The 12304-nt window shown below is 38.0% G+C and overlaps 1 protein-coding gene across 2 annotated transcripts in view; it reads left to right on the forward strand.

Annotated features, from left to right (window-relative positions):
* Positions 1 to 12304, forward strand: part of USH2A (usherin) — a gene marked incomplete at both ends in the record, with an annotated part of 700457 nt that overhangs the window by 179952 nt on the left and 508201 nt on the right. For both annotated transcript variants that reach the window (XM_080825193.1, XM_080825194.1), the window contains one exon: positions 10702 to 10860. In XM_080825193.1, coding sequence (XP_080681319.1) covers positions 10702 to 10860 — 159 coding nt within the window. The remainder of the gene's footprint in view (positions 1 to 10701; positions 10861 to 12304) is intronic.

Genomic DNA, 12304 nt, shown 5'->3' on the forward strand with positions numbered 1-12304 from the left:
ATGATATAGTGTCCTTCGTCATCTCTTATTGTAGTCTTTGGCTTAAAATCTAATTGATCTGATATAAGGATTGCCACCCCAGCTTTCTTCTGATGTCCATTAGCATGGTACATTGTTTTCCACCCCCTCACTTTAAATCTGGAGGTGTCTTCGGGTCTAAAATGCGTTTCTTGTAGGCAGCATATTGATGGGTTTTGTTTTTTTATCCATTCTGATACCCTGTGTCTTTTGATTGGGGCATTTAGCCCACTAACATTCAGGGTAACTATTGAGAGATATGAATTTATTGCCATTGTATTGCCTGTAAGGTGATTGTTACTGTATATTGTCTCTGTTTCTTTCTGATCTACTACTTTTAGGGTCTCTCTTTGCTTAGAGGACCCCTTTCAATATTTCCTGTCTAGCTGGTTTGGTGTTTGCAAATTCTTTGAGCTTTTGTTTGTCCTGGAAGCTCTTTATCTCTCCTTCTATTTTCAATTATAGCCTTGCTGGATATAGTATTCTTGGCTGCATGTTTTTCTCGTTTAGTGCTCTGAATATATCATGCCAGTTCTTTCTGGCCTGCCAGGTCTCTGTGGATAAGTCCGCTGTCAATCTAATGTTTTTACCCTTGTATGTTACAGACATCTTTTCCCGGGTTGCTTTCAGGATTTTCTCTTTGTCGCTAAGACTTGTAAATTTTACTATCAGGTGACGAGGTGTGGACCTATTTTTATTGATTTTGAGGGGCTTTCTTAGCATCTCCTGGATTTTGATGTTTGTTCCCTTTGCCATATTAGGGAAATTCTCTCCAATAATTGTCTCCAATATACCTTCTGCTCCCCTCTCTCTTTCTTCTTCTTCTGGAATCCCAATTATTCTAATGTTGTGTTGTCTTATGGTGTCGCTTATCTCTCGAATTCTCTCCTCGTGGTCCAGTATTTGTCTCTCTTTTGCTCAGCTTCTTTATTCTCTGTCATTTGGTCTTCTATGTCACTAATTCTTTCTTCTGCCTCATTTATCCTAGCAGTGAGAGCTTCCATTTTTGATTGCACCTCATTAATAGCTTTTTTGATTTCAACTTGGTTAGATTTTAGTTCTTTTATTTCTCCAGAAAGGGCTTTTATCTCTCCGGAGAGGGTTTCTCTAATATCTTCTATGCCTTTTTCGAGCCCGGCTAGAACCTTGAGAATTGTCATTCTGAACTCTAGATCTGTCATGTTACCAATGTCCGTATTGATTAGGTCTCCAGCCTTCGGTACGGCCTCTTGTTCTTTTTTTTGAGGTGAGTTTTTCTGCCTTGTCATTTTGTCCAGATAAGATTTGCTTTCTCCTGCTGTGGAATTCCGCTGTTCTTGGTGAGTGAAGTTGGTCTTGGCTGGGTTTCTTGTTGATCTTCTGGGGGAGGGGCCTGTTGTAGTGATTCTCAAGTGTCTTTGCTGCAGGCAGAATTGCACCGCCCTTGCCAGGGGCCGGGCTAAGTAATCCGCTCGGGTTTGCTTTCGGGAGCTTTTGTTCCCTGAGCGCTTTCCGTAGAGTTCCGGAGGACGGGAATGAAGATGGCGGCCTCCCAGTCTCCGGCCCGGAGGAGCCGAGAGCTTGGGGTTCCGCTCCTCAGCGCGCCATCAGAGCAAAGCGCCCAACCGCCCCGCCTCCGTGGCCTGCGGTTGCGCCTTGAGGAGAGCAGTCAATTGCTGGAGCTGGAGAAAAGCGCCGGGTCGCTTCCGTCTCCGTGGCCTCCGGCCGCGCTCCGAGCCCACCCAGCCTGCGACCGGCACAAGGTAACCCCAGGCTGAGAGCTCACTCCTCGGCTTTGTCGCTGTAGCCGGCTTCCCCGCTCTAATACCTGCGAGCTCTGCGGCACTCAGACACCCCTGGTCCTTCTGTGACCCCGCGGGACCTGGGGTTATGCTGACCCCGCCTGGGTTTCCCCCTGGTTTAGTCTCTGGAGCGATGTCTCCCAGTGGAGCCGACTTTTAAAAGTCCCGATTTTGTGCTCTGTTGCTCCGCCGCTTGCCGGGAGCCGGTCCCTCCCCCTGGGGTCTATCTTCCCGTCGCTTTGGATTCACTTCTCCGCAGGTCCTACCTTTCAGAAAGTGATCGATTTTCTGTTTCTGGAATTGTTGCTCTTCTTCTCTTCCATTTCCCGTTGGATTTGTAGGTGTTCACAATGGTTAGATAAGCTGTCTAGCTGATCTCCTGCTACTTCTCCCCCATCTTGACTCCTCCCCCTTAAAATAGTTAATATATAATAAGTAATAAATAAAATTTATAAATTTATATATAAATATAAAACACATATTTATATATAAATATAAACCTTAAAAATAAATAATTAATAGTTAATAATTAATAATAGTTAATAGTTAATAAATTATTATATATTTAGTTAAGTTCATAGTTTTTTATATATAATGGCTATATATATATAATTCGTAACTCATTTGTGTTTTAACTCTTCTTGACACTACTCCTGTGTTTATCTTTGGTTATTTATCCATCTTTTTATCACTCATATTTTTTCCTTTATCCTTACTTATCAGAGAGGCTTTTGTAACTAATATTTAAAAATATTAAATTAAAAATATTTTTTAAATATTTTTATTGTAGTAACATATATATGACATAAAATTGACCATATTAGCCGTTTTCAAATGCCTAGTTCAGTGATACTAAGTATATTCATGATGTCCAACCATCACTACCATGCGTCTCTATAACACTTTACTTCTTGTGAAATGGAAACTGGTTACTCATTGAACAATAATATCTCCCATTTGCCCCCAGCCCATGGTAACCACAATTTTACTTTCTGCCTCTATAATTTTGAATAATCTAAGAACCTCATATAAGTAAAATCATAAAATATTTGCCTTTTGGTAGTGACTTACTTCACTTAACGTTTGTCCTCAAGGGTCATCAATTTTGTAGTTTATCTCAGAATTCCCTTCCTTTTAAGGCTGAATAATATTCTATTGTATGCATATACCTCATTTTGCTTATCCATTCATCTGTCAGTGGACACTTGGGTTGCTTCCATGTTTCGGCTTATGTGAGTAATGCTGCTATGAATATGAGTGTCTAGCCATTTCTTCAAGACTCCGTTTTCAATGACTCTGCTTTCAATTCTGTTGGATATATAATCAGAAGTGGAATGCTGGATCATATGGTAGTTCTATTTTTAATTTTTTTGAGGAACTGCCATGCTATTTTCTACAGCAGCTTTACTATTTTAAATTCCCACTGACAGTGCACAAGGGCTCAAATTTCTCTGGATCCTTGCCAACATTGTTATTTTTTATTTATTTATAGTAGCCATCTAATGTGTATGGGATGCTCTCATTGTAGTTTTGATATGCATTTCCCTAATGATTAGTGATATTGAACATGTTTTCATAGTTATTGGTTATTTGTATGTCTTCTTTAGAGAAAGTGTATTCTGGTTATTTGCCCATTTTTAATTGGGTTATTTGTCTTTATTACTGAGTTGTAATTGTTCTTTATATATTTTAGGCGCATGTCCTTTATTAGATATATGATTCCCAAGTGCGTTTTTCCAATCTGTGTGTTTTCCTTTCACTTTCTTGATAATGTCATTTTAAGCACAGATGTTTTAAAATTTGATAAATTTCAATTTGCCGAGTTTTTGTTGTTGTTTATACATTTGGTGTCATATCTAAGGAACTATTGCCAAATCCAAGGTTATGAAGACTTTCTCCCTATAATTTTTATGAGTCTTACAGTTTTAGCTCTTAGATGTAGGCCTTTGATCCATTTTGAATTAATTTTTAGTTTTGAATTAATTTTTAGTTGTGTTGTGAGTTAAGTTTCCATTTTCATTCATTTCAAACTTAGGTTTCTAATTGTTCCAGCACTGTTTTTTGAAAGAACTATTTTCCCCTTGGTTCTTGCTAATCTTGTTGAAAATCAGTTTACTATATTATGTTGACTCTTTAATCTATATTTCCGTGTTATTTTATTACTTTGGTCTATGGATTAGGATATGCATTTTCATTTGCCACAGTCTACTTCAGGTTTGTACTGACTTAATGCAGGTAAAATAGAACAAGTAAACTCTTGATATAGCTCCCTTCCTTTCCCCATTTTGAGTTATGATACTGTGTAATTTTACATATATGTGTGTGTATATATGTATATAATAAATCCTATATTACACTAATATAATTTTCTCTCAACAGTAATAGGTTCTAAAAAAATGTAGGAGAAGAAAACAATATGAATATATGAATATGTACACACATACACACAGAGTCTTGAATGTTTACCCACATATTTACCCTCTCTGGTGTTCTTCTTACCTCTACATTATTCAAATTATTTGCTCTCTGTGTCATTTCCTTTTAGCCTGGTGGATTTCTTTAGTATTTCTTGCAGGGCTAGTCTGACAGCAATGAATTCTCCCACTATTTTTTATTTTATTTTATTTTTTAAGATTTTATTTATTTGCCAGAGAGAGAGAGAGAGAGAGAGAGAGAGAGAAAGTACACACAAGCAGGCAGAGAGGCAGGCAGAGGCAGCGAGAGAAGCAGGCTCCCCACCAAGCAAGGAGCCCGATGCGGGACTCGATCCCCGGACCCTGGGATCATGACCTGAGCCGAAGGCAGCGGCTTAACCAACTGAGCCACCCAGGCGTCCCTCCCACTATTTTTTAAAAATTATCTGCAAATCCATCCTTCCCTCCTCCCTCAATCCATTCTTCCTTCATTTTTTGATGGGTAATGTTTTTGGGTAGAACTCTTGATGACAAGTATTCTTTTTTCTTTTAGGACTTTGAATATGTCATTCTACTACCTTATGGCCTCCATCATTTCTTTCAGCCTCTAATTGTATTTTTCTTTAACTATGGATGAATTTTCTCTTACTCCTTTAAAAGTCTTGTTTTTGTCTCCCAGCAGTTTGACTCTGATACATTTGGTACAAATCTCTTGGTATCCTATTTGGATTCATTGTACTTTTTTGGAAATGCAGATATGTGTTTTCCATCAAATTTGGGAAGTTTGAGCCAATCTTTCTTCAAATATTTTCTGCCACTTTCTCTATCTTCTCATTTTGGAGATCTCGTAACACCTCTTTTGATGCATGGTGCACCTGACATTGTCTCACAGGTCTCTGAGGATCTGTTCATTTTTCTTCTATTTCTTTTTTCTCCTTTCTGTGGATTGGCTAAATCATTGCTATATCATTACATTCTACCTATTGCTTTTTTGTTTGTTTGTTTTGTTTTTGCTTTTTTTTTTTTTTGCTTTTTAAAAAAAAATACTTCTTTTTTCTTAGAGAGCATGTGTGCTAGTGGGAGAGGGGCAGAGAGGGAGAGCTAGAGAGAGAAAAAATTTTAAGCAGGCTCCATGCCCGGCACAGAGCCCTACACAGGACTTGCTCTCACGATCCTGAGATCGTAACCTGTGCTGAAATCAAGAGTTGGAAACTGAACTGAATGAGCCACTGAGGAGCCCCCCCTACCTCTTGTTCACTTATTCTTTCTCTTTTCCTTTCAAATCTGTCATTGAAGCCTTTTCAGGGAAGTTTCCATTTCAGTTACTGTATTGTTCGGCTCTGGAATTTAGTGTTTTTATGCATTCTGTTTCTGTATTAAAGTTCCCTTTTTACTGAATCATCATCAGATTTTTCTTTAACTCTTAGAACATACTTATAATAGCCGCATCGAAGTGGTTTTTGCTGTACTGAATACCGGGGATCATTCAGAGTCTGTTTCTCTCAACTGCTATTTTTATGAGTATAGTTCACAATTTCTTTGAGTGTGTTGTAATTTTATGTTGAAAACACTTAACGTTGTTAGATTTTTTTTTGTAATTTGCATATACTTAAACGGTAGAAAATTTTCTCCACTGCAGTGTACAGCTGTTGACGTCTAATCAGGTTTTTTCTTTTTTTTCTTTTAATTTTTACTTACAGCCTGGCTTCCTAGGGGTCATCTCTGTGTCTGAATCAGCCCGATAGTTGGGCAATGCTTGTGCTCAAATACTTCCAGATCATATAGCTTCTGCCAATCAATCCGTATATGGTTTGGGGGATGTTTTCAGAGTTATAGCTAGTTCCCAGTTCTTCCTTGACCATCATTTTTCTATGGCTCTCATGGATTTTCCCCATCCCTTCATTGTTTTCCAGCCAGCTAGGAATCAATGGAGAGTTTATTTCAGGCCTCCCATGACTCTATCATACCCAATATCTCCTGGTTTATTATTTTGTAAATTCACCACTTCACCTACCTGGGAGGTTATACTCAGGCTCGAAAACCTGTGAGTTTTCCCTCTTGTTCCCAAATGACTGTGCCAATTTTTGGCGGTAAAGCTATGAATTTCTGCTGCCAATCCCAGATCAAGTCAATGCCCTGTGGCGCCAAAGCTACTGTTTGTCGTCAGCCCTACTGGTAAAACTAACACTCCTGACTATGGAACTGGTATTATGGGAACAACCCCCACAGAAAGGCCACAGACTCCTATTGTTGCTTTTCAAGAGTAAATGTTCTCAACTTTTTGTTTACCTGTGGTTGACTTAGAGCTCCCCAAATTGTTATTTTGATGATTTCATTCAGTTTGTATCACTAAACTCTTCCTGTTGCCGTAATTAGAAGCACTCCTATTTGCTTTTACTTTTTAATTTTTTAGTAACTTTCTAGATATTGCTTTATTTTTACATTTCAGATATTTTTAAGTTCTCAGTAACTGTCTTCTATTTGTTTGCTGTTAATTAATTCTTGGAACTGGTTCATGGCCACATCTTCCCTTCTGGTTAGGTATTTCCATGTCACCAAGTTTCTGGCTGAATTGATGTGAACAGAAGTGATATGTCAGAGTCCTAGGTTGTGCTCTCATAGGTATGGGGCATGCCCTCCATCTCTCCTTTTACCTTTCCTGTTGAATTGGATACGGACTTGGTGGTCATCCACCTGGGACCATGTAAACAAGGACAACCCCCTAAGGATGGCAAGACAAAAAGACAGAGGGAGCTTAGACACCTGTCCTCATAGACACAGTGTTCCCAGCCCTTCATGAAAAAGGGAAACATACACATTCTCTTTATACTCAAAATAACCCTGAGAGTTAGACATTATTCTCCCCTTACTATATATGAGGAATGATTCAGAGACTCCAACCAAAATTTGACTACAGTCACACAATTACCGAAGTGCCTAAGCCAGGATTAAAACTCGTGGCTCCCAAACAAATGGATATAGTCGCAATATGATACTATCTTTCCTTACAAGAAAGTCTGGGAAATGCAAAGATCACACTTGGCAGTTTTGAGGAATGAATGAATATGTGACTATTTTCTCAGAATTCCCCTTTTGGCATATAAAAGGGTGAATTTGGGTTATCTTATGGCTAGGATTTCATACTATTTATTCTGTGAGTGGTATTGAACCGTCTAAGCCTTCAGGTCTATGAATATTCTCGTTTCAGAGTCAAAGAGGCACTATCCATTTATACTGTGAGGTTGGACAAGATTGTGGTTAGAGATGGTCATAACAAGTAATCAACTGTAAACATGTAGAAGAGCCTGTTTGTGTCTTTGTGTATGGGAATGCTTCTTGCCAATGAAATTTTCAAGTAATGCAAATTCTTTTCTATACCGTTTGACATGGGATGGAAACACTTATCTTTCAGTCATCCCAAAAGTATGTCGCTGTCTTAGAAAATACTCTGAAAGTCAGTTTTGATTGCTTTATCTCTGAAATCTGTTGTGTTCCTGGTAGCATGCAGAGTTTTAGATGTTGTCACTAATAGTCACTAAAAATATTCAATTGCCATAGATTACAAGGCTCTTTGAGAGTGTTATAAATGAGACAGTTTATGAATCTTTGTGGTTCTACCAAGAACAACAGGAAATGGAGCCCTAAATTAAAAATCACTGACAGATCAAAAGCACTGTCAGTGTTCAACAATCCAAACAACCTGTCAAATATGGCAAATTCCCAAATTCAAACGTAGAAGGTCCTCTTTGGAAATGATTCTCTTTTTCTGTGTCATTTTGAGATTGGTGCTATTCTTGTCCTATAGCTAACTAGGCATATGGACAGTTAGAGTTTTAATATAACAATGCAAATCCCAAAGAAGGAAAAAAGATAAAGAGGAAGAATGAGAGTGTATCTAAGTTTGAATATTTTTCCTTTAAAAACATGACATCAATATTATCTCCCTTCGGATTAGAGACATTGTCTTTAGGAAACCTATGGATAATATATAGAATTTTATTTATTTCAAATTCAGTGATCTTGAAATAGTTTCTTAAAATATTATTATTGGATTATATCATGTCTTCAAAGTGGAGAATGCTGATGAATTAGTAATAGCTCTTAGTTGAAAGTCTCTACCTGGTGTGCAAGATAACTTCCCTTTTCTATTCCATACTTCCCTACCCTACTCTATGCCCCAAGATTGTGTATGGTCCGCATCATCAGGCTCCTTGCCCTCTGACTTTCGATTGGCTTCAGCTACTAGCAGGAGCCTGCCGGTCATCTGGAGGGCTGGCAGAAAGGGAAGTTAGAATATTTAATCCTCAGCTTCTCGTTGCAGTATAGGAGGGGTCCTGAGGTGGTCTTGAGGTGGTTGTATCCTGCCATGATTAGTCACCACTCCTGCCAAATGATGCTTTTCCTACAGCTCTTTCTGTCTTCGAGTGCTGTGACCCTTTAAGCTAGGGATAGTGTGCTAGAAAAAAGCTCACATAGCGGGTCTGACTGTTTATTTGTAGAAAGACCTTCTTACAAAGTTAGTCTTTGGTTGACATCTTGGAACTTGGGCTTTTTGAGGGGGTCTCCCCATCCCCAGAACAGGTAAGAGTGGCTCACTATCTCTTAAACTTTGTCCAACCAAATAGTTTATGCTTAACCCTGCTTTCCTTCTGGGACTCTAGAATTTGGGAGGTTGTTCATGGAGACAGAAGCTGTCTCCATAAACAGTCCCCCATACAAACCCTGGGCATTGAGTTTCTAATGAGCTTCCCTGTTTAGCAACACGCCACATATTTTCATAAAACATTGGCCGGGGAATTAGGCATATCCTGTGTGACTGGAACCTTGTGGTTGGTTTCCCCTGGACTTACCCACATACTTTTCCCTTTGTTGATTGTACTCTCTTCTTTTACTATAATAAGTTTTTTTTTTTTTTTACTTTAAAGATTTTACTTATTTATTTGACAGATAGAGATCACAAGTAGGCAGAGAGGCAGGCAGAGAGAGAGGAGGAAGCAGGCTCCCTGCTGAGCAGAGAGCCCGACGTGGGGCTCGATCCCAGGACCCTGAGATATGACCTGAGCCGAAGGCAGAGGCTTTAACCCACAGAGCCACCCAGGTGCCCCTACTATAATAAGTTTTATCCATGAGCAGGACTATATGACGAGTCCTGCAAGACATCCTAGCGAATCATTGAACCTGGGGTGGTCTTGAGGACTCCTAGCATAAATAGGGAAAGAGCTCGACTGTTACACCCCAGACTACAGCTTTATTTCTTTTGGTTTCCTTACACACTCTGCTTACCCTTTGGAAAATAGTTTCTTTATCGAGCTCTTTATTACATTAGTTAATTAGTTACATTAGTTAATCTGCTCTCTCTCATCTCCCAAAACCCTATAACCCAGTGAGGGCAAATACTTCATATAAAAATACTGATAATTATTTGATTGATTCGTTTCTACCCATGATTTTTGGAAGTTTCTTAACAAAAACATTAAAGGTTTTTAAAGTAAGGTAACACAGAAACCTTTGAAATGTTATTTAATGAAAAACTCTGAGTAGGATGTGCTTCTCTAAACGGATGGAGGATTATGCACTTTGTTAAGCCAGGACATGATAAATAACTGGTGGCTGATTGTCCTTAAAAAAATAGTTAGACAGTATTTTTCTCCTTTACCTTTACATATTCTAGCAGGGAGGGGTCTGGTGCAGAATGAAGGAAAAGAGGGAGACTGAGGAAAATATGCAGTGATAAGAGACAATGCTTCCATAGTGTACTTATATTATATAAAATATCACTAAAATAATGAGGCGAATGCTCTTACGTGCCATATGGAAGCAATCGTATCGCTTCCAACAGTCATTGCACCTCTAGCAGGTGTGGGTATGTCCACATAGTACATTCAGATTATGTCTTGCTAATATTTAGACTATTAAGTATCCATGACATCGTAGGTATTTGTATCACCAACTATTATTCTTTCTTTTCCACTGTGCTCTGTGAAGCAAGATGAGGCATTGTGCTTAGTGGAATGGAAAACTTCCTTTTAAAAATCCAGAAATTATGTTACTTAAATTTCAAGTTTCAACATAACTTATTTATGTTAACTTTTAAATTAATTAAGTAGAAAATCAGTGTTATATATCCTTGGATACTTTCTAAGAAGAAGGAGGAGGACGAGTAGGAGGAGAAGGAGGAGGAGAGGGGAAGAGGAAGAGGAAGGAGGAGAAAAAGAAGTGCTTAATGTAACATTCTGTGGTCCACTCCCCAACTATGTTTATGACAGCTGCATTAACCCACAGAATTGTTTTATGCTTATAGATAAAAGCTTTGTTTTAGAGAACTCATGATGTCTACCTTCTGTTTATTAATGTTTTAGTAAACCACGTGTCTTCTTGATAAAGTAATCCTGAATCAGAAAGACCTCTTTGCTGGATATCTTACTTCAGCTTGCTTGTGTGCTTATTGATTGCCTTTGCTAATAAATGCTCTCTCCATTGTAATTTAGCTCCATCCCAGCAACCTCCACCCAGAGGACAGGTTCAAAGTTCTTCTGCTATCAATCTCTCCTGGAGTCCACCTGATTCTCCAAATGCCCATTGGCTCACTTACAGTTTATTCAGGGACAGTTCTGAAGTCTACACAACTGAAGATCAGTATCCATACAGTAAGTTTAAAGGTTTGGTGATAGAAAGATATAATATTCTGAGAACTGATACATTAGTTAAGTTCTTTGACACTGAGGATAAATGTTGTTGTGGTTTCCTGCGTCTAGCAGAGAGTTTCAAGTAGAGACAAATACAAGTCTCACTAGCAATGTCCTCGTAATCAAAACAATGCAATAAAAATGAGATGCTTCTTATTTGATAAGCCCTAATGCTTATCAAATTCTCGAAGATGAAAAAAATTACCCTATTCAACCGACATTGATGAGGATGTGGAGGAGTTAGAATGTACATAAACTGCTGGACTATCTATGTAGGTTCATTGGCACAACTTTTCATGCAGGATAAATTGTTGAAATGTATGAGAAACTATATCCTTTTGTATACCATTTGACTCAGTATCTTTTTTTTTTTTTGAAAAAAGATTTTATTTACTTACTTAACAGAGAGAGACACAGTGAGAGAGGGAATACAAGCAGGGGGAGTGGGAGAGAAGCAGGCTTCCCGCTGCGCAGGGAGCCTAATGTGGAGCTCGATCCCAGGACGCTGGGATCATGACCTGAGCCCAAGGCAGATGCTTAATTACTGCGCCACCCAGGCACCCTTAGGAAACTTATCTCAAATGAACAGTCATAAATGGACACAGAACATGTTCAAGCCTATACTTATCTGCAATAACAAAATATTATAAGACATTCAAATATTCAAAAATTTTTCAATAAATTATGATAGTTGGATAATAGGATCCTGATACATTGGTAAGTGAACTGTGGGATATGATTACCTATAAAATGATATTTTAGTTTACGTATTAATGAATGGAAAGTGTCCATAACACACTGTATAATGTAATAAAAGGTATTATAAATAACCTGAGTTATATTAAATTCAAAAATATGTAGAAATATTGGAAGACTTACAACAAACTGAAGCTTAGTTTTCTCTGAGCATAAGGATTACAATTTATCAAATATTCCTATTATGTGGGTTGTTCTTAGGTTAAAAATGGACTTTTAAAAAAGTAGAATCAGAGCACTAACCTTCATGCAAACAATGTAATTTTATATATACACTGCCATTTCCAGAAAGATAGAATATAATATGAACGTAAATTGAAAGAGAAAGGATGTGAAAAACCATGAAGATTATCTTTACATCTATAACTTGTAAGATTTTAAAGGAGCTTATAGAATTCAAAGTACGGGGATCTTTGTCTTAAAAAAAAAAAAAAAACTCAGATGTTTTAGATAGTTTTCCTAAAGTCAGAATGAAGAAACAGAAGTGTTTACATCCTTCCACCTCTGTCTTCTCTGATATTTGCCTCTAGTCATGTTTAGCCACAAGCTAGTTTAAGAAACTAGTTTAAAAAACAGTGGAATAGTGATTCTAATTTAAGTTTCCATTTTCTTCTCTTTGTTTAATACCCAATTTTCCAAATTCCAGTTT

Source organism: Martes martes, assembly GCF_963455335.1.
Source record: "Martes martes genome assembly, chromosome: 15".
NCBI classification, from domain to species: domain Eukaryota; kingdom Metazoa; phylum Chordata; class Mammalia; order Carnivora; family Mustelidae; genus Martes; species Martes martes.